Source organism: Dufourea novaeangliae, unplaced genomic scaffold (genome assembly GCF_001272555.1).
Source record: "Dufourea novaeangliae isolate 0120121106 unplaced genomic scaffold, ASM127255v1 scaffold54, whole genome shotgun sequence".
Lineage (NCBI taxonomy): Eukaryota > Metazoa > Arthropoda > Insecta > Hymenoptera > Halictidae > Dufourea > Dufourea novaeangliae.
This window is the reverse complement of record NW_015373944.1, coordinates 615,287-636,747: the sequence shown is the minus strand read 5'-3', so window position 1 is coordinate 636,747 and position 21,461 is coordinate 615,287. Positions and strand designations below refer to the sequence as shown.

Below are 21,461 nucleotides of genomic sequence, written 5' to 3'. Positions count from 1 at the left end.
TATCATAGTAATGCCTGGCGAAGTAGAAGCCTAAATACTAGTCAATGAATGAAACCACCACGCGACGCGTGACCCAGTGTACACACGGTTTTACGTTTCTTCGATGGTGGTGGTTCGGTCGGCGGACCGTGACGATTACAAATCAATGAAATCTCTCTGGGCACCGGTGGGTTATTAGAAAATCAACGCGTGACTGTGTTCTACTTTGTAAATCGGCCCTTACGCCACTGCGATCGCGGAGACACGCAAGGCTCGCGTATATGCACGGCTGGCAACCAGAGTAAGTACAGTCAATTCTTTTTTTACACGAACGATATGTATGTTCCCAAAAAACATGTGAAAGAAAACCGTGAAAAACAATAAGTTTCCTATAGTAAAATGTAAGATACGTTGCAAGATATTTAAAAACCGTACAAAATGAAATAAAGAACTATATTTGATTCAAAAAACCGTATAAAAAAGCGATGAAAATGTATTCAGCAACTTTTAAATATTTTAGTGAAACTCTTTATCTAATTATTGGGTATCAGAGAATCATTTCTCATTTAACTGCAAAATAGTGTACTGATAAAATTTAAGCTCTTATGAATGTGTGAATTAATTTAAAAAAATAAAGCTTATTTGACCCATCACTGCCTTACGTGAACTAATAAGTTACTTTTCGTGAACTAACTTTTTTCCTTTTTATTTCTTTTGCTCTCACTGATGATCATTTTTAAAGCGCGCCAGAGGGAATATCACGTATAAAAAAAAGGGACGGTTTTTTTCTTGCACCGTGTGTGAGGGAATAAACTGTGTAAAAAGAAGGAAGGCAGTTTTTTCTTTGACCGTGTTATTTCAAAATCGTGTAAAAAAGGAGTCAGGTCTACACAAACGATGCACTCGGACAATCGCGTTTGTCTACTCTCCTTCACGATTCTTGTCTCATCCCTCCGTCCATTCGTGTCAGTCCGTCTTTTTCTCCACTTCTTCTCATTCTACTCCTCCAATCTTTACCTATCTTTTTTCTTCGCGCCATTTTTCCTTTCATCACTCTTCCCCCAACCCTATTTCCTCCCTTCTCTTATTTTTCCTTTTTCCTCCTTCATTTCACCTCGGCTTCAACTCCCCTCCCCATTCGTTTCTGCTTCATCCCTTTTACACTTCTTCTTCGATTATACACGCACTCTTCTCAACCCTGTCTGTCTCCCAGCTCGACTCATCGTCTTCCTCTTTCTTGTCCTTGTTCTCCTATCCCTTCTCCCTATTAACCACACCTTTCCTCTCCACCCACCCATCAGCCACACGTCGATACGTTACATTCATCGAGAATGGTGATCGACGAACCGACCAGAGGACCCGGTGAAAATTCGAAAATTTCGCAGTGCTCGCTGCTCAGGCCACGGTCATGGCCTTCATGGTCTACTGATTTCTCAGAATTTGTTCACCCACACGGGAACCCTACTCCTCATCCTCCTCCCTCTGGCTTACAGCCGCGCACGTCCTGCCACCGGTTGACGCCGCGTTCAACAACCGAGAGGCAGCGGGCAAGGAACTTGTAACGTGGCCAACCAGTCACGAATAAACAAAGTTTCGATCCTGGTCACTATTCGCAGTTTATCACGTTCTCGAATTCATTCGACACTTGTCCGAAGTCCAAAAATCATGGAAGATCTCGAGGACTGTGGAAGACTCGATATGGTCGTAACGTCGAGAAATTTCGAAAGGATGGATGATCTCGAACCGTTATCGATGCATTTAAATTTCAAATATAAGACATTGTAATCCTATTGGGTGTATCTTAGAACAGTGTTTCCCAACGTGGGGCAATTTTAATATTTTCCGGGCGGCAATTATTAGGTGTATAAATTAATTCGTGACCCTCTTTTCATTGATTGATTATTTACCAAAAAAAAAACAAAATACAGTCTAGTCCTGAAAATATTCCTCGTCGCTTTCTACACATTTACGCCAATTCTCGAGATGGAATTGGGAAAATCCCTCTCGAAAAAATAATAGTGCTTTCGAGTCAATAATTAACTGCAAAGGCCACGAATTAATTTGTACACTTAATAGCAAATCATTGACGTCCATCACCTCATCGACAACAGTTTCACCGATATCGCGTTTTTTTTATTTCAAGTAGCTATTAATATTAAACTTTCTCAGAACATGGTTCACTATTATGCTAGGGTGGGCACTGAAATCTTTGAGGCGTTGAGACGAGGGCATGATCCAAAAAAGGGTTGCGAAACATTATCTCAGAGGGACCATAGACCACTTCTTCTCGGAAGCAACTTCAACCTCGTCGAAGTTTGCACTCAGAGAAGTCGAATTCGTAACTTTTCTCGCGTGGAAGGAACTTTGTTGGCGGTCTGGTGCCCGTCTAGCAGACACACGCGAATGATCCCCCCTCTCCCTTTTAATCGGATAGCACTGTTTTGGCAAGAATTTCGCGGCTAGCTTGCCTCGGCCCGTGGGTCAAGTTCCTCCCAGGGGCCGCGAACTTCCACGAGGGACGGCCAAAAAATTCACCGGTTCGACCGAGTGTATGTGTCTCGGTTTCATTAATAATATCGGTTCCCCATTCATGGACGCGGTACGATGAACCCGACCAGATACGGCCAGCCTCTGAAATGGAAATCGCGCCGAGTATGCATTATTTATGGGTAGAATTACGTAAGACGATTCTTGTTTTTTTTTTTTTTTATTCCACGCCAGAATTTCTTCGGCTACACACGCTTCTGGCCAGCTTTTTCGCTAATGTAAACGACACACCCGGCCGCGAACCGTGGAGCAGTGTCGTCGACCTGTATTCGACGTCTTACTTTCAGTGATCGAGCCGGTATACACGTGGATTCCACGCGCGAAACTAGATCCATTGTGCATTGAAATAACGTTCTTTCCTAGAAAATTTCCTTCTTGACGAAAACGAAATTCGAGGTTTGTCAAAACATTGACACTATCACCTGATCGTTTTTTATTTCGGTCTAGTGCAACTGGTGGGCAAACTACGGCTCCCAAAGCTACTCTGTCGCGGCTCGGTGACTGTACGAAGATTTGGACAAGTAGAAGTAACCTGTAACAGGCAGACACGTGTGCAAAGAATTTCGTTCTACGTTTTTCCACTGAGTTTCTTCACGTAGAATTCTCTATTTCCCCTCCCTCGTTTCTTCGAGGGTGCTTCAGCAATCCTAGGTCGCCAACCACGACGATTTTCACGGAAACCGCGATATCAGCCTCGAAGGGAGCGAGGAAAAGGATGAAAGAATAAACGAAAAGCACACTACTGGGACGAAATCGGATTTAATTTCGCCCGTTGGTCCCTTCGAGCAGTCGAGTCTGTTTTTTTTTTCTTTTTTCTTTCTTTCCCCGCCGCAGTTGCGGCTGTTTGATATCCACGAAAACGCTCACGCGTGTTACACGCGTACTCGAAACCGGTTCGAGTAACGAAATAATCGTAGTCGGATCGATATTAAATTTTTTTGCCGCGCCTCCTATTTCGCAGGCCGCGCCTATCCAACCCGCCAAGAAATTTCATTTACCCTTCGATTTATTTTCTCTCTTCCTCACTTATATTCTCTCCGCCTCTCTCCATCGTCGGTCGACCGAAACGTCTGAACTATCGATTGAATTACGTAACTGCAGGCAAGTAACGTCGGTAATCTCATTTTTCTAATAAACCTCGTAACGAAATGTCCCTTACGTTGGTCTATGCGAACTGTCACCAAGGCGAGCTTCGAGATGTCCAGTCAAAAATACGATCTTTCCGAACGATCACCGCGATCTCGTCCACCCTTGAGACCCCACGATCCCGCGAACCTTGGATCACAATTTTCGAAAACGTCTGATGGAGAACGGACGAGTGTCTTTATAATAAATCTGTCCCGAAAGTTACCGAACAGATACTGACGCAACAGTTTTCCATGAGATGATTATACTTTTTATCGAAATATTAACCCTTTGCGTTCCAACTGTCAGTATGCCTGGCACAGCGAGTAAAGGCGATCTATTCCAACTACCAAATGTATTCTAAACATTATTTTTTATTTTACCAAAAAAATGATGTATATATAATACCGTTACTTTCATGAGTTCCGTACCCATATTCTCTACCAGCTATTATTATTTTGTAAAAATTGCGAATATAATTTGTTTGTTTTTTAGAACTTCATTGAAATCGATTGAGCAGTGCGCAAGTGCAACCGTCAATGTAATAAAAAACGATTTTTCGTAAAACTGTTGCATTTATTCCAAAGTATTGTGATTTATAAAGTATCACCTAAAAATCCCTAGAGTAGACTACCTACAGGCGTCAAAGATGCACGTCCTTATTACCAGATTTAAATATCTTTATTGTTGAAGATATTCTTGAATAATATCTGTATCGATATGTATCACATTAGCCCCCAATTTCAAGTAATACGATGCACAACACAATTCATTTTTCTCCTGTAGTTACCTTCAATTTTACTGCATCTCAACGGATGCGATTAAATTCATGAGCGGTAGCGTAATGTAATCAGAAAAGAAAAAAGATTAAGTATAGCTAGAATAGAGGATACAGCTCTCGAGTATTTCTGATAGTAGTTACATTAGTTCGTATCCTGACAAGGTTTAACCGCTGATACAACAACAAAACCGATTCATGAAACATCGTGGTTTCACGTGGTTCCAGCTGTAAATACAAGAATAATATGTAGAAAACGCAGCGGCGGTTACGCTTTCCCAGGCATTAAACGCGAATAATATGGATTACACGGTGAACTAGCACTCGGGCTTCTCTCATTCATTATTTCTCCCGCATCGGTAATGACAATGGAACGACCGGAGAAGGTTCGCTTTCACAGACTCCCCCCCCCCCCCCCTTTGTCCAACCAGACTTGTTCCGAAACGAGTTACACGAGGAATATTCTTCCAACCACCCACCCCTACTACCAGAAAAGTGTGAACACTCTCTATCTCTCTTTGAGGGTGTCGAAGAGGGTGGCTATGTATGTGCAGAGCGTGTCGCAAGGGTGGAGAACGCGAACGAACGCGCGAAATCGCGAGAGAGCAACCGGCCGCGCGCATATCGATAAATAACCGTAAGGCAGCATTAACAACAACACCGATACGTCGCCTATCATTCCGTGCTTCTTTACCACCACCCCTGACTACGGACGGGGGTTAGGCGCTGGCCCCTACCCCCACCCCCTCCCCCACGTGAGGGGGGTGGGGGGGTGGGTGGTGCACACGTAGGTACAATCGATTGCGTCTGCCAAGCTTTTACGCCGGGGGAGAGAAAACCGGCGAATCGACAAATTCGACGCGGCGCGCCCCCGTCTCCGAGGAGGGGTCGCTCACCACCGGCCCCGTCCATTTATATCTTCTTTCGTTCTCCGCCGCCACCCCCCACCCTCTCCCAACACATCCTCCTCCTCCACCTCCTACTCGTCTTCCAACTCCGTGGTGCCACCCTCCCTCCCTTCTCTCTCTTTCTCTCCCCTACTTTTTATTGCCATTTTTTTTTATATTCCCGGCAAAAGACGAAGCACCCCGTTATGCACGATAAAAAGTTTAATGTCAGAGAAGACGTCGCGATGGGGTGACGGTCGGCTGGGGGGGGGGGGGGCGATGGTAGGAGACGGACGACGGGGGTAGTAGGTAGGCGCGGGTTCGACGACGATGAAGAGAGGGTGAGGAGGAACGGCGACGAAGGTGGGGGTGGGGGAGGGGGTGAAAGTGCCCGGGGATCGTAATGACTCGATATGAAACCCGGGCAGTGCAATTTCTTTCTTCTTCTGCCCTTTCCTTCCTCCCCCGCGTGTCTCGACCGTCTTCCTCTTTTTTCATCGCAGTATTTCCCCATAAAAGCGGCCCGGCATAATAAAAACCGTTATATAGCTGGCACTGAAAAGTAACGCGCTCGCGCTCGCCTTCCTCTCCTTCTTTCTCCTTCTCGCGTGTCCGCCGAGCGCGGCGCAACACACATACACCGATGAGAATGAGAGAGAGAAGAGGACGGACGCGGCGTAAGGTCTTTTACGGCCTTATTTGCGGAGACGTAAAAATCGCGAAAATCAATACGGAACTTCTAACATTAAATATTCAGGTCTCTTTCGTATATACCTGAGAGTTCCACATAGGTCTCTCATCCATGGGAGACCGTCTTCCGTGACGCAATTCATAAGGTGCATATCCATTTGTTTACGTATAGTATCACCGTTGTGTATCATCGTTGCGTGCGTATCCGTATAAAAACGGTGGATACCATCTGTCACGAGAAATAAAGCATCAGTTCTTCCTATGACTGCAATGAGTTCGCCTCTTGAGTTAACAGTGGCTTTCAACATTTTTTTATGCTGAAGGACAAATGAAGGAAGTCACCGCGTTGGTGGTTGTCACAAATGTAGGAAAACAGAGGGAAAATACAGTGACTACTTCCTTTGAGAAGAATTGCACGCAAGATGAAATCTAGATTGCAAGATACGAGAGAGGAACTGTTAGAGATCTACGCACGTGGACACGCACCTTTAGAGATCGACGCACGTGGACACGCACCTTTAGAGATCCACGGAAGTGAACGGAGGACCGCTTCTTTTCGGTCCCCTTGATCACCATTCGCTATTTTGCCCATTCAAGGGTCAGATACATCGACTATCAGATCGTTCTACCTTTCGTAGCAATATAGGAACTTGATAACTAAAAGAAAAAAGGTCGTCGCTTTGTCCGATGTTCGATTAAAAACGATTTGCATGTATGAAACGATCAATCCCTCTCTCACGGAGTAAAAATGTCCATCCGATGCTCCTTTTACCGTACGCCGTTGTTTGATATATGAAACGATTAACGGTTTAACCGAGCAATTATTTCCAGGGAGAAGCGCAATAACCGACGATTCTTTCTGCAAACCAGAGCAATCAAATTTGACGCGCCGACGGATTGTTTCGCGAAGCGGTTCGCAGCACGATCTCGAATATCGTGAATTCCCGCGACAACACGGGTGTTTTTTTATTTTTTTTATTTTTTTCGGGACCAATACACGGTTTGTCTCTCGTTTCATCGTCGAGCCCAAAGTTTCCCGATGGTCGGTTAAAGGGTTAAGGAATAAATGATTTTCGCGACCAAAGAAAAAACGAAAAAAAAAAAACGAAAACGGGCATTTCGCAGCGTAACAATGCGTCACGACGACGAATTAAACGGCGCATTCAGTTGCTTCATTTTACTTGCATGCGAAAATTCCATTGTTGTTCCGTGGAATAATTTTCAAGGAATTACGCGCGGACCCCGTCGCGCTCGCGGGTGTGTGCGCGCCGCCAGTCGATAGAAACGCGACGGGGGGAAGTAGGGGGCGAAAAAGGAAAACGAAAGAAACAAGGGAGAGGGGGAGAAAGAAGTCAACGGGGAAAGAAAAAAAGAAATATCCAGCAACGAAGTTGAAATAAAGAAAAAACAAAAAAAGAGTCAATTTATAGTTCGCGGGATAAAATGCAAATTATTGTGGAACGGGGTTCGCGAGGGTGTGTCTCGTTTTGATTTCTATAGGGTGACTCGATGAATTTCTGAAAATTTCCAGACGTATGTGACGATTCGGATAGTAGAATTTCTCGATCGAAATCTATCGCCGCGTCGAGTCTCGTCCTTTAAGCCCCCGAATAGGTCTCGTCGTTTTCATGTCGAATTAACGATGAAGAATACTTTTCTATTCGAATATCGATATTTTGTGTCGAAATTTAGTGCGACGATATATTCCAGTATCGATACTTAACCTCTTCAGTGCTAATTATTAAGGTTCTTTTTCAGCTGTATCTATTTAAAATATATTTTTCAATATCAATAACATTCAATTGGTAGGTTATCCTTTGTTTGTTAAGAAATTTCCGAATAAATGTTTACATACAATAAAATCCATTGTATCTTTTGAATCATGCTTAAATAAAATAAAAACTAAACGTACATATATGTGGCAGTATTCCTGTCACCCCCTTAAAGTGAATGTTAGCCGAAAAAAATCATTCCTTGCATAACTGGATGTCCTTTACAATCCCACAAAGTTCCATTAAAATCAGAATCTGCGGGTCGGAAAACCTTCCTTGTCAGTACATATCTGCTTAAATAAATGATTTATTTTGAATTTTTCAATTTTATTATATCTAATTTAATTGCAAGTATCAATACCGATAATATCGATATTTTATTCCCGATATACATGTGTATCGATACTCTGGTTACCAATATGTATCCATACCATATATCGGATACAATTCAAATTGTATCGCCATCGCTAGGCCGAAACCTCTAAAGGGGTAAACTAGATACAACGACCTGTCGATAGTCGCTGACAAAAGCTGGAGCCAGGAGCCCGGTTGATTTACGAGCACGATATGAGAATCCCGTTAACAAACAAACTAATAAACGATGTAATAAATCTGAATAGGGGAATCAGAGGGGCGATTTGTACGCTGTTTTAATAGAGATGTCAATGTTTCCGTGTGAATTAATGCGCGCTTCGTACCCCGTGGCAGACGTGGCGTTACCAACGGAGAATCGTAGCTGTCCTAAGAAGGAAAAATGATTTTCCCCGATCGGAGCTTAACTCTCGTGGAAAATTCGAATATCAATTCGGACGTGAATGCATCGATGCTCGACAGTTTATAGGACATTCCATATCGATATCATCCCTGGTGGTGATATTTTAGAAACGAGTTTGTAACGTCGACTACGGAACGTTAATTCGCCGAGTGACAGCCAGCGTTAAAGCTTCTTCCGTGATTCTCTGTTACACGGTAACCAGATTATCGCGGGGGGGTTAACGGGAGACATACTGGGAAAGGACGGGGCGAGAGGAAAATTACGATCAGAACCGGTCGACATGGATGCTGACGGAGGATGTGTCGTTTCATAAACGACGTGTCGGTAAATGAATTCAGGATTAACTGAAGTACCCGGTCGATCGACGATGCTCGAATAACACAGATGTATGTGTATATGTAGGGGAGGGGGTGGGGGTGTATCCTGGACCACTTTAAGCCGCTTTCATACGAGGCGTCTTTAACGAAACGATCCTAAAGCCGCTTCCCAGAAATTCCTTGGATTTATGAAAATTGTCCTGTTTCAAACTGAATTACTATAACAGAAATTACATATACAAAGTATTCGCACACCTTTATAACAGAACAATTTTTTTAAATTGGTCCAAGCGACTTGAGTTCTTTTGTGAAAAACAATATTTGAAAAAGGCTGCAATTAATCGGAATCGCGAAGGAAATAATGAAGGTCGCTTTTTACAACTGGAATTACAATTCGGTCGGAAACTTTTGGCAGTCACCATGAGCGTAACCAGGGGGGCCCCATTCCCCCCCCCCCCTGGACGTAAAAAAAGTGGCTTTTACACTACTATAGAAGAAAAAGATTGGAGTTTGCCCCCCTGCCTCCCCCTCTCCAGAAGAAAAAAATTAGATTTTGCCACCCCCCTTCCCGAAGGAAAAAGATTACATTGCCCCCTCCCCATCCCGGAAGAAAAAAATTACATTGCCCCCCCCTTCCCAGAGGAAAAAAAATTACATTGCCGCCCCCTGACTGATAACCTGTCTGCATGCAAGACAAGATTTTCTCTGAGAGTCAAAAATCCTTCTCAAGGTTCGTGTGTAACCGACTTCAAAAACGACAGTAGGAAAAAAATCCCAGTAGCCGGTGGAACCGTGAGAGTAGCCTGTTCGTCGAGTGCTTCATTGACTTTCATGACAGATCTGCACGTGCTGCTGGGGCTGGGGGACTCGACCGTCGAAGCGGAAATACATATTTTATCGGCGCTATTCGGGAACCGTCGCTCAAGAATTCGCTCCCGCGTCCCCATGATCCAGCGATCTATATTACAACGGGTCCCAGACACGTTTCCAGACACCGAGAGACCGATTCCGAGCTGATTTTCCCCTCTTCGCAATTAATCATGTCGGACGCGCGCGGCATCGTGGTGCCCTTATTAAATCCCGTGAATTAACCGCCATCCGGAGGTCCTTAATTACAAGAGCACGTCCTCTCGATTTCCATTCCTGTCTCTGTCCCTTGAACTCGGAATGTTTGTCAAGGTTGGATCGTATTTAGCGTGCGCGCGTGCAACCGGTTTCCCTACTTTTAATCGTCACAGTCGGCCGCAACACACCGAAACTTCCATTAACCCGCGTCATTATTCTTGTCCCGTTGATTTTCTTTTTCCAGGTGGTACTGTCAGCGTGCAGCACGTACTTCGACACAATTCTGTCCCAGTACGAGGAGAAGGACCCGATCGTCATAATGCGCGACGTGAAATTCTCGGATATCAAAGTTCTGGTCGAGTTCATGTACAAAGGAGAGATCAACATCGATCACGTGAGTATTTTTCATGATCTTTAATAGGTTAGTTTAGTGTCTGCGAGAACCGTAAATTGTCGCTGGTGCAAATTTTGTTAAGTACATATTCATTTGGCTAGAGTCAATGGAGCCTCGATTACCTAGAACATAGCTTCCCAAACTGTTTTGACTCACCGCTCGCTTTTCAAAGTTTTTTTTTCTGTTCAGCGCCCCCTTCGAGTAAACTAGCTCTGTTATCAACATTTTCAAGTGTAGTTGTGTGTGTAATCTTCGAGTAGTAAAAAGTTAAATTGTAAATAAAGAAAATAAAATTGAATAACTGGAACGCCCCTCCAGATCTCCTCAACGCCCACTTTGGAAACCTATGTTCTAGAATGAAACTACTCTTATGAATACTTTACTGCACCTGCTTAATATTTTGCTAAATCTTTGGAAAATAATGTTATTGGGTCATTCCACGCCAAATCGATCACTATTTTCCTTCGATGTCTGAGATTCTGTTCAACATAGCATATGATACAGTTCACGTGGAATTAGGGGGTGTTTAAGTCATCATTTTTCGAGTTTCGAATTTGTTTAAGAAATACAGGCCTTTCAATTTTGCGATTTGCCGATCAACCGAATACGGTAAATAGTTTCCGAGATATAAAATCGTAAGTACAATCCACATTCACGAAAATGGGCAAACATCTTCGTCGGTGACAAAACGTACAAATCCCCTCCACGATGCCCTAAAGGCGGGCATTTGATTGAAAAGGCCTGGGTTCTATAGTTCCCAAGTCGGCCGCGAGATTCGCCCATGTTGGTAATTACAGTTCCCATCCATACCGAATGTGTTAACTGAATTTCCAGACGAATGGAGGAGTCGTTGAACATTTTCCCCCCGTTAAATGTCAACGAGCTCGCAGCAACCGCCGTTTCGCGAGCATGTCTCTCGATGTGCAGCGTGCGTCGCGGATTCTTTTTTTTTTCATCTTCTTTCACCAGGGACGAAATTACTTTCGAGTCGCGGGACAAAGGCGAAGTTCGATGCGGTCTGAGAAACGCTGGTTCCCGGCCGAGTGGCGAAATTAAAGCTGATTAAAGAAATAAAGCCTCGGCCCCATCTCTTGCTCCCTTTTCAAACCCGATAGACGACGACGACGACTTATTTACATCGTGGATATCGCGAGGGGCACTTGTGTCGCGGGGGAATGCGGTGCCTCAGTTTATTAATAATTGAAGAAGAGCACTGTGTCTTCAAAGCAATCCTGGACGTGCCCATTAAATCCCGGGAACATCCCGAAGACGCGATTCGTTTGGACGCTACCGATTAATCATGACTTTCTTCATCCGTTGCTGGGTGGATCGGCGTGAAGAGTTTGTTTCGATTTAGAGACGATCTCCAATGGAAAATCGAACCTATTTCATAAGTAAGGCGGTCTTTAATTAACCGGTCAAAGGAATACGGTCCCACAATTGATCTGCCATCGTGAAAGACACAGGTTCTAATAGATACAGTAATGTCTCGATGAGTGCAACATACTCGGGTCCTCTTTGGAACATTCATGGCAAGGCGGAAAGGTTTTCAGCCCCTCAAGTCACAGGAGTATTCGTACCCTCGCAATTCTTGAATTCTAATGATTAATATTCCTTAATAATATACAGTCTGAAACGTTTGCCAATAAGGATATATTGTGCAATGACTAAGTTTTCGAATGATGTATCATTAATTGAAAATAGTAATGTACGTAAATGGAAACATAAGCAAATCAGCGAAAATTTAAGCTCATAAAAGTATTCTAATTCGTACAATTTAAAGAGCCACAGGCAATTTACAAATATTTGCAAATATTCTGATTCCACAAAGATATTTTTGAGAGCTTCATTTATATTGCTATGAATTTATATAATATAGATATTATTATATTACTATGAGTTTTCACTTATATTACTATGAATTGTTACTTTCCAATAAACAACGCATCATTCAAAAGCTTAGATATTGCACTCCATACGCCTATTGATAAACATTTCAGAATGTACATTGTTAAAAAATTATTAAGTCAAACAAACAATTGTTCTTTTCCAGTCTTAATAATTTGTCCCTGAAGAGGTTAGTCACGAACCGGAGACTATCCGACTTGTTCTCTTTCACGATGAACTCTCAGTTACAGGAGCCGAGCGTAGAAATACGTTACGAAGAAAACTGATTTTATGTTGACTGTTTTAATCTACAAGCCGTCGTTTACGAACTCGTTAAAGAAATATACGAACGCGTACAGGTGTTCGCTGCTCCTAGCTCTTCGGCTGGCATCGGAGATGGCAAGAAATAGGACAGCTGGCGCACCGATGGGACCGGCGTCGTTCATTCTTTCGTCGTAGAAAAAGATAAATTACGCTCGGCCAATGAGCACCGGTTAATTAACTAATAACGGACCGCGTACAATCAATAGTATACCCGCTTCCTACCGAGGCACGCAAAAACGAGGCGGAACCGTGTGCAACCAACACGCGGGGGGGCTAAAAACCGGCCACCGGAAGTTGGAGACTCGACCGGAATACTGTTTCATTAGAGAATCCTTGGGCACTTTCTGGCCAGTTAAGAAATTCTACGAATTATTCTCGTGAGAATAGGAAAACTGCCAGCTATAAAAAAAGCCAAATTCTACTGTTTCGATTTCAGTAAATAAAGTGACCAAGAAAATATACACTGTACACTTCAATCCTTATGTATTGTGGTTAAAATAAAAGCTAACTACTTGTTCTTCTAGGGAACGTAATCTATCCTTTTTTCTGAAGAAACAATATCTGAACATGATTTTGAGTAAGGGATACTTTTGTTCGTTTTATGTTAACACTATACTGACCGGTAGCCTGTGTCTATTTTCGGATGTCAGTCAGTAAAGTGTTCATAAAATCAAAAAACGATAGCTAAAACTATTTAATACGTTCTTATTGTTTTTATAAACAATCTGCTCACAATAAATAACGGCACTAGCAGTCACAGTAACACCGTTCTCCTAATGTTTGGATGTCATATAACTGCCGATCATCAAGAAATGTTCCAAATATTAATATTATTAATTATAGAACCACAGTCCATAAGAATTGAAAATTTTAGGGCGGTTTTATAATTCACATCACTCAATGGATGAATCTATCTCGATCATCCGTACCCAACAATTTTCTGCTTCCTTTTGCAGTTCTTACAAGCCACCTTATATTTATTATACCCAGCTTCTCTCCACCTAAACAACACCGTGACACCGTCGTTTCTCTCCGACAAGATCGTTATCATTAGATGATCTCTCCCAGATCTCGCGGGGCTCCGTAAACCACGCGACATACACTGAGAATCGAATTCATAGTGGAGCAAGAGGATCCCATAGAAGACGAACGAGCTGGTCCTCCAGTTCTTCCGGATTTCTATTCGTGATCAGACATACACAGTTCACCGAGGAGCTTTCTCCCCGCTCGAGACGGTTTCGCCCGCGGAAAAATCCGTGGTTGTCTCCTTTGGTTCAGAGTGGAATCCTCCTGCTCGAAGTTTGCGAACGGGAGCTTTGCGCCTCGATCGGATTTCCAAGTCGCAGAAAGAGGTGGTACCACACGGCACCGGGTCGCTTTTTTGTTTTTTTTTTTTTTTTTTTTTTTTTACCAACGGCGAGCTGAGAAACGAAAGCGGCCAGGCGGTTTCTGAAATGCACATTATTCCCGGCCGCGCAGCCGGAGACGCTGACCCACATAAGCATTTTTCCAATTCCGGCCGTAGCCGATAGAAAGCCGTGGCCGCGCCGTTCGTAGAAAGTTCCCATATAATTTAGCATTCTCTCGGTCGCGCGCCGGCATTATTGCGGTGAAAATTGGCAAATAATAATTGGACCTATTCTATCGACGGCAGCAGTCCAGCTGCCCGTCATCGTCGTCGTTCTTGGCCCGATATCGGCTTTTTCCCTTATTATTCCCCACCTCGAACCTGGAGGAATCTGTACAGAATTCCCCTCCCTTGGTGTGGTCCTGCCACTGGATCCCCGGCGCAAATCGAACAAGCCACCAGATTAATGAAATTACAAAATTTTACCGTTCCGCCCCGGTCGCGATCGCCTTTTTCCGTCGGTCTTCTTCCATCGTTCGTCGAATAATTCGATTCCACCTGGTTACCGTCGACGGGTAAAATTCCTCGCGATCCTCCTCCTCCGGACCGAAGAAGCGACGTACTTGTCCGACATGGTGAACACACTTAGGGGGTTTTGATCCGTGCCAGAACCTCTGAAAACCACACGTACGTGTTTTAACCAGTTTATGCGAGAACCATCGCGACGGTGTATCGCAAAATGGCCGGTTAAATGTATTATCCCGGTTGTCTGGTAGCTCTTGCCAGAAACGGTTCAACCGTGTTCAGGCGGAATGTCGGGTGAAAAAGAAAAAATTGTGGGGGTACTTACCTTGATTAGTCGAGGCATGTTTCCAGGCGGCTGAGTTACTGGTAGATTGAATCACGGTTCTGGTAGAAGTTTCAATTCTTCATAGGTCAATGGTGGATTCACTGTTTACAAATTCTTTGAGCTTAGCGTCTAGCTGGTGCTACTGTTGATGCGAACGACAACACCAACCGAGAAGTAAAGCTGAAAGAAGGATCTTAAGGAAACTTAGGATCCCCCAAGACTCGATTGGTCTCGATGTGTCTGTGTGTCTGGATTAAAAATGCGTCTGTCTCTTGTTCCAGACGAGACTGTCATCCCTGCTGAAGACCGCGGAGGATTTGCACATCAAGGGCCTGGCCGAGGTGAGCTGGCGCAGCGATTCCACACAGAACGACCTGAGCAACAGCGGACACAGTCCCGGCGCGGCGCCCCCGGGCGTCGAGACGGTCCTCAGGGAAGGTGACGCCGATGAACCACCGCCTCCGAAGCAGAGACGCAGAGGACGCCCGCCCCTCGACGATCCACCGTCGGCCCACGATGTCTTCACACCGAAAATCACCTGTATCACCGGAAACGTAAGTTAGATTCATGGGAATTTCATTATCACGCATAGTGATCCATCCGATTAGTACACAATTAGTGAGGACACCTGTGTATACAGGTAAAACTAATCCCTGGAACACTGTATCCATTGCATTTTCACGGTAATATTAACTGTCAAAGACACGTGCGCGTGTATTCCGTGCGCCAGCGGTACGGAGAAGTCGTTTATTTCTTTGAATTTCTTTTACTCGAACAATGTTTTTCTTCATCCTAATAATTACCAACCAGTATAAAAATTAAAATTATTAAATTGCAAGATCTGACAAAAGGCCTGCTGATGCCTTGTAAAATTATGAAAAAAGCCTATTCACGATCTGTGTACTTGAAGATTAAGTATCGTTGATAAATCAGCCACTCGATGCCCAAGAAGTTAATTCTTTTTATTTTCTGACGGTATTCGAACTTTTTCTCGGTCACGCAGGAGGAAATGATGAGCGAGAGCGGCGACCACGAGAGCTGGGACGACGAGATGATGATGAACGAGAATAACGAAACGCCACTGCCGGTGGTAAGCGAGCACTTTGCCATACCTTAAGAATTTGTTCCACGTGTTCACGCCGATGAACGGACCGAGTTAACGTGTCTATTTTCTTCCAGCTATCGTACATGTCCAAGGATGACAGCTCATGCGATCAAGAAAAGAAAGGTACGCGCGGAGTATTACTAGGACATCTCCCGCTGGAACCACCTCGTTAGTTTCGGCCAAGGCTTGAAAGGGTTCCGAAAAATGACTGTTTCGAACTGTTGTATAAGGTTTCGATTGAGACAGTTATGGAAATCCTTTATTCTGAATAACTGTTATGAAGAACCTAAATTTCAGACTATATCTAGTTCCTATAACTGTGATTTTTAGGTTCTATATAAGTTCCAATACGATTATAAACTCGATTCTCGTAACGACTGTACAGAATTTTACAATGAATGAAATCACATAACATATTACTGTACATCTATAAGCATATTTTTCGCGAAGTAGTGGTAAAATTTTGTTAAACAGATAGATTCACTTTTCATATAACAAAATAATTGTACATGTAATAAATGTGTGTTGTAATTAATACAAATTAATTGTGTACGTATGTATTTACTTACTTATTCAAAATAATTTTTAAACATTTTCCTTATACGTAGTGATCTTGTAGCTGTAATATGATGAGATTTCATTTACTGTAGAATTCTATCTGTTATAAAGTTACAATTCAAACTTTTCTGTTTCTGATCCCATTTACCGCAATTGTGAAACAGCGAATTCTTTCTGTAATGATCTTGATTCTTTTATTAACTCTATCCAAACTTTCAAAAACCACGTTTACAGTGTTTTGTAATTACCATTTTGTTTTTTCACTTTTCTATTTCTCAGTGAAATATTTCATTAAGTTTTATTATTCGTCCTATATATATTTAGTATAAACATGTTCACATTTTTTTTCTCTTACATTCTAAGGGGAATAATCCCGTAAAATAAATAAATAAATAAATGCTGTACAATCGTGACGAGAATCGGTTCTATAACTGTTTCGATATTTATATAGACCCTAAAAAATAACGGTTATAGAACTGATATAGGAACCGTAGCTGAAACTGATACAGTGAATCCTCGATGAGTGTTCGAAGGCTCTTCGGCACAGAACATTAAATATTCCATAAACTAATACCTTAAAAATCAGCGTTGCACCTGGGAATCTCTCCTTGTCAGCGTCGAGGAGCTTTCGAACACTCATCGAGGATTTACTGTATAGTGTGAAATTTAGATTCTTCATAAGTGTCATTCAAAATAAAGATTCTTCATGACTGTTTCAAGAACCTAATTTGATACCATAACCGTTTTCAAGCTTTGGTTTCGGCCAACGAGAACGTTCGAGCGAGAGACCCAGTAATCATCCCGTTGTGCGAACCATGCGTGCGTGTATGTGTGTATACGTGTCCCGACCGTATGCCCCCGGCAGAGTTGGGTGAAATGTAATCTAGTTACAAAACCTAAATTGCAATTACAATGTAATTACAATGTAATTGCGGTACAATTACAATTACATTGTAATTTTTATTGTATATTTAGTATAGTTAATTACAACGTAATTGTAATTGTGATTGTCTTGCAATTACATTGCAGTTACACTGTAATTGTGATTTGAATTTCGTAATTACATTACATTTTGCCCAACTCTGGCCCACGGCAGACGTCAAAAGAAATCTAATCACGTCCGTTTGATTTTCCCGCAGTGCCCGTCACACCCTCGAATTCCAACGCGACGAACCCATCGATTCCCGAGCAATTCCGAGACGTCGTGAAGATGAACGATTACCTGACGACAGGACGCCGCCAAGAATTCTGGGAGGAGCCGTTCACGCGACGCGTTATGGACGCCATTAAGAGCAAAGAACTGGAAATGAAGACTGCCGCCGAGATACTCGGCGTCTCCTACGGAACCCTCTACGGCAGATATCGCGACAGTTATGGTTGCCTTAAACATCCGTATAGGTAAATGGACGACACTTGACGATGCACCCTCCACCCCACCCGTCTCAAGACTCTCGATCTTTGTCACGACACCGGTTATTATCCTCTCCTCCTCAGTATTTTTACGAGCGCTCGATCTTCGTACACATCGCGAAAGTTTTCCATCCACTCTGACCGTTCCGAATGTGCAAATCTCGATGGGGAAATTCACGGTTTCGCGAACCACCCGTTATTCGGACCAATTATATATTTATATATATAGCTCGGTGCACGTGAACCTCTTTCCAATCTATACAAATCCCCCCCACGGAAAGCAAATCACGTGAAAACACGAAAGAATATACAGAAATTCCAATAGACCCAGGGCCTTACTCACCAGAGATTTTCTACGGTATAAAAAAAAAAGAAATGGGGAGATCGAGTGACCTTGATCCAGTTCAGCGAAATCGGTGGTGTTCTTGTTCACAGAGTAAGGGACTTCTGGTCCGAGCCAGGCCCGGCGGAAGTGCTGGCCAAGCTACGAAGGAAGGAGATCACGTTGTTCCGCGCCGCCGAGTTCCTCAATGTGACCGTCCACACGTTGGCCACCTATCTGTCGACGTTACAAGGACCGGACAGGATCTCGTTGGCAGGTGATCTGAGCGTTGCGTCGAGCGCCGTCGACGGTAGCAACGACACCGCCGAGAACAACGACACGATGAACGATATACTGCAGAAGATCAATGCGAACGCGTCGACCACAGGGACGCCAACCACGTCGACGCCGATAAAACGCGAGGGAGGCGGTTACATCGAGGTGCCGACGTCCGTACCGAAAGCGGCCACCTCGGTGCTGGAGAACAATCCGGACATCACGATCGTGAAGACGGAAAACATGCCGCGCAAACGGGAATACGCGAAGCTCTCGAACACGGAAAACAACAACGCGAAGCTGATGAGCGGCGGCGCGGTCAGCGAGCTTACGCAGCCCCCTATGCCGCAGCAGCAACCACAACAACAACAACAACCGTCCCAGCAACAGCAACAACAGAAGATCACCGATCCGCTGTCGTTAAACAACGACAACAGCAAACCCTAACTATTCAGGCCTTATCTGCAACCGGCGAATCCCCGTGCACCGAGCGCTAGCTACAACAGGTCCGAGCTGTGCCCGCGCAGATTCTATTCGAACGTGTTTACTCGCTTTCTCACGAATTTTCATTTGAAGTAGTAGACAAAGACGAACTTTGTGGAGGGAACACGCGGTATTGTTAACGTCCCGCGAGGAAAACGCGTGATTCTTTTTTTTTTTGTTTTTTTTTGTTCTCGACGCCGCCGTCTGACTTCTCCTCCTCTCCCCATTCGTTGACGCCTCCGCGCACACGCCGACACAGAGAAGTAGCTTTTAGACAATCGTACGATCGTCATCGTGACACGCCTCACACACATAGACACACTGGTTGGAGGTGGTTGCATCGAGGAGAAGAGGGTCGAGTCGAGGAAATGGAATGGAAAGTGAGAAACAGATCACACACATACACAGTGAAGAAACACGTTCGTTTTTCCCCGGTGGTGCCTTTTCGAGATCAGGCCCGACTCTCCCCTCTTCGCCCATGCAACGCCGACGTATACTATATATATATAGTTTTTCCGAGTAAAACCGATATGAAAATATGCATACAAGCTCAGAACTGAGCATGGTCCGGGGAAACTAGAACAAAATAAGATTCCTTCGTAATGTTTAGTATCTAGCATGTTGTGTACACTGGTTCTGCGTTACTTCACAATTGATTCGATTCGATCCAACCGATCCTGGGCCTTCGGGCGGCGTCGTCGTCGCGGAGACGGGGGGCAGGACGAGCAGAAATTGGGACGAATGAAATCAATGGATAGAAAGGAAAAAAAAGAAACCGAGAATGAAAAGAAAACGGTAGAGGACGTCGTGTGTGTAATTAAAACGTTCGATCGAGAACGAAGTTCCTTTTGAATAACGGTACGCGCGGTTTTAGGGTGTTGTGTATCCGCGAGAAAGAAGAGAAAGAATGCCTAGACTATTTTCTGCCGCATGTTGTCTGTATGGTAGCACGTAAAAAGCGACAATATTAATCGCCCCTCCCTCCCCCACCCCCCTCATACCTATATGTAGATCTCCGAGTCGAGGAGTATAGTGTTGTACCCGAGGAACAAGATTCGTACTTCGACCAAGAGGAGACACGTTTCTCGTGTATGTCGCGATTCGATCGAAAACCACTGTGTATGTGTGTGTGTGTGCACACCATAGCGAGGATTAAACGTTTTCTGAACAGGAAACCTTAAGTATTCGTCGGGGGTCGTTTTTTAAACGAAAGCAAATAAGCAACGCGTTCACCGACGAGATTAATTTGTCTTCTTTTTTTTCGGTAAAAGCGTCCTGTACCGATTCGGTACGATTTATACATTCTTCTTTCCTCGGTCTATACTTCACTCTCTCTTTCTCTCTCTCTCTCTCTCAACATGTAGAGATACGTTTACTACTTGTTTTGTTTTAACAACAGTGTACGTAGGACTTTATCGCACGCGGAGAAAAAAGGGGTTGTAATTTTTTAGAAACATCGTTTAGGTATTACGCGCGGGCTTTCTTCCTTTATCCCTTTACTACTCTCTCTCTCTCTCTCTCTTTCTCTCTCTCTATGTTTCTTCGTCTTCTTTTATGTATTGTATGTTTATATATTGTAGAGATTTCTTTTTTGTTCTTTTTTTTTTAAGCGGCTTTTATTTAAGCGACGATTGCCGGATCGATTCGCGTCGAGAGGGTGTGGAATTATTGTATATCTCTCTGCGAGACGATACCACGCGCATAATTAAACGTCCATTGTAAATATCGGTGCAATAGCGAGACCTAAAAGTAAATTCGATCTTACATTAGTATTTCGTCGCGAGACGTGTGTGGGCGCAAGGTTGATTTTTAAAACGGCCAAGAAATTAAGATAGAAACGTGGGGAGGGGTAAGAAACGAGCGATGATCGCGGTTAGGATACGTGGAGGAGGGTGTGTGGGATAATTATGCGCCCAGGATTTTTATAGTATCGTGTGGCGATCGCGTGTTCGGATCCGTGGTGAACACATGTGAGAACGTTGATAAAGAATGTAACAAAAGGGAGACGTAAACGAAGATAAAGAAAGCATTTTAGGGTTGGGAGGGAGGGGGGTTTAATCGAAACGACGAATCGTTACCGATCCGATCGATGATGCCTTTCGGTTGTTGGCGCGGCGCCAACTCCGCGATTTTCCGTATTCCACCACACTCGCTGCTTCCGTGTAACGAATAGAGGCGTGGAGGAACGGGAGGCATTATTTAAAAAACCTGAAAAACATGATATGAAACCGTACTTGTTCGCGCGAGAACACATATATATTTGACTGGAAGAACGAAACGAAGTAGTATTCCTGTTCGACCGTGAGAGAGGATTGGACGACGATACGCGGCCAGAAAAGAGAGACTGCGAGACGGGAAAGGGAGGAGGGGAAAAAATCGAACGATAAAACCGCTATTGTAAGAACTAATAGTATAGTTAGAGAGGTATTCTCGATATATGATATTTTTCGACGATAAGACTTAGTTGCGTTTTCGTAGGGGGTGAGGGGGAGGGGGTGAAGACTCGCGCGACGGGTACGAACCAGGGGAATTGGGGTTGGGAGGGTTAATTGTAAAATGATCCAGGAGA

At 43.9% G+C, this 21,461-nt stretch overlaps 1 protein-coding gene across 1 annotated transcript in view; it reads left to right on the top strand.

The window, feature by feature from the left end:
• Positions 1 to 20,386, top strand: part of LOC107185925 — a 30,053-nt gene extending 9,667 nt beyond the window's left edge. The window contains exons 2-7 of the mRNA XM_015573702.1: positions 10,180 to 10,329; positions 15,020 to 15,292; positions 15,742 to 15,828; positions 15,918 to 15,966; positions 17,541 to 17,799; positions 18,247 to 20,386. Coding sequence (XP_015429188.1) covers positions 10,180 to 10,329; positions 15,020 to 15,292; positions 15,742 to 15,828; positions 15,918 to 15,966; positions 17,541 to 17,799; positions 18,247 to 18,856 — 1,428 coding nt within the window. The 3' untranslated portion in view covers positions 18,857 to 20,386. The remainder of the gene's footprint in view (positions 1 to 10,179; positions 10,330 to 15,019; positions 15,293 to 15,741; positions 15,829 to 15,917; positions 15,967 to 17,540; positions 17,800 to 18,246) is intronic.
• The last annotated feature ends 1,075 nt before the right edge of the window (positions 20,387 to 21,461 follow it).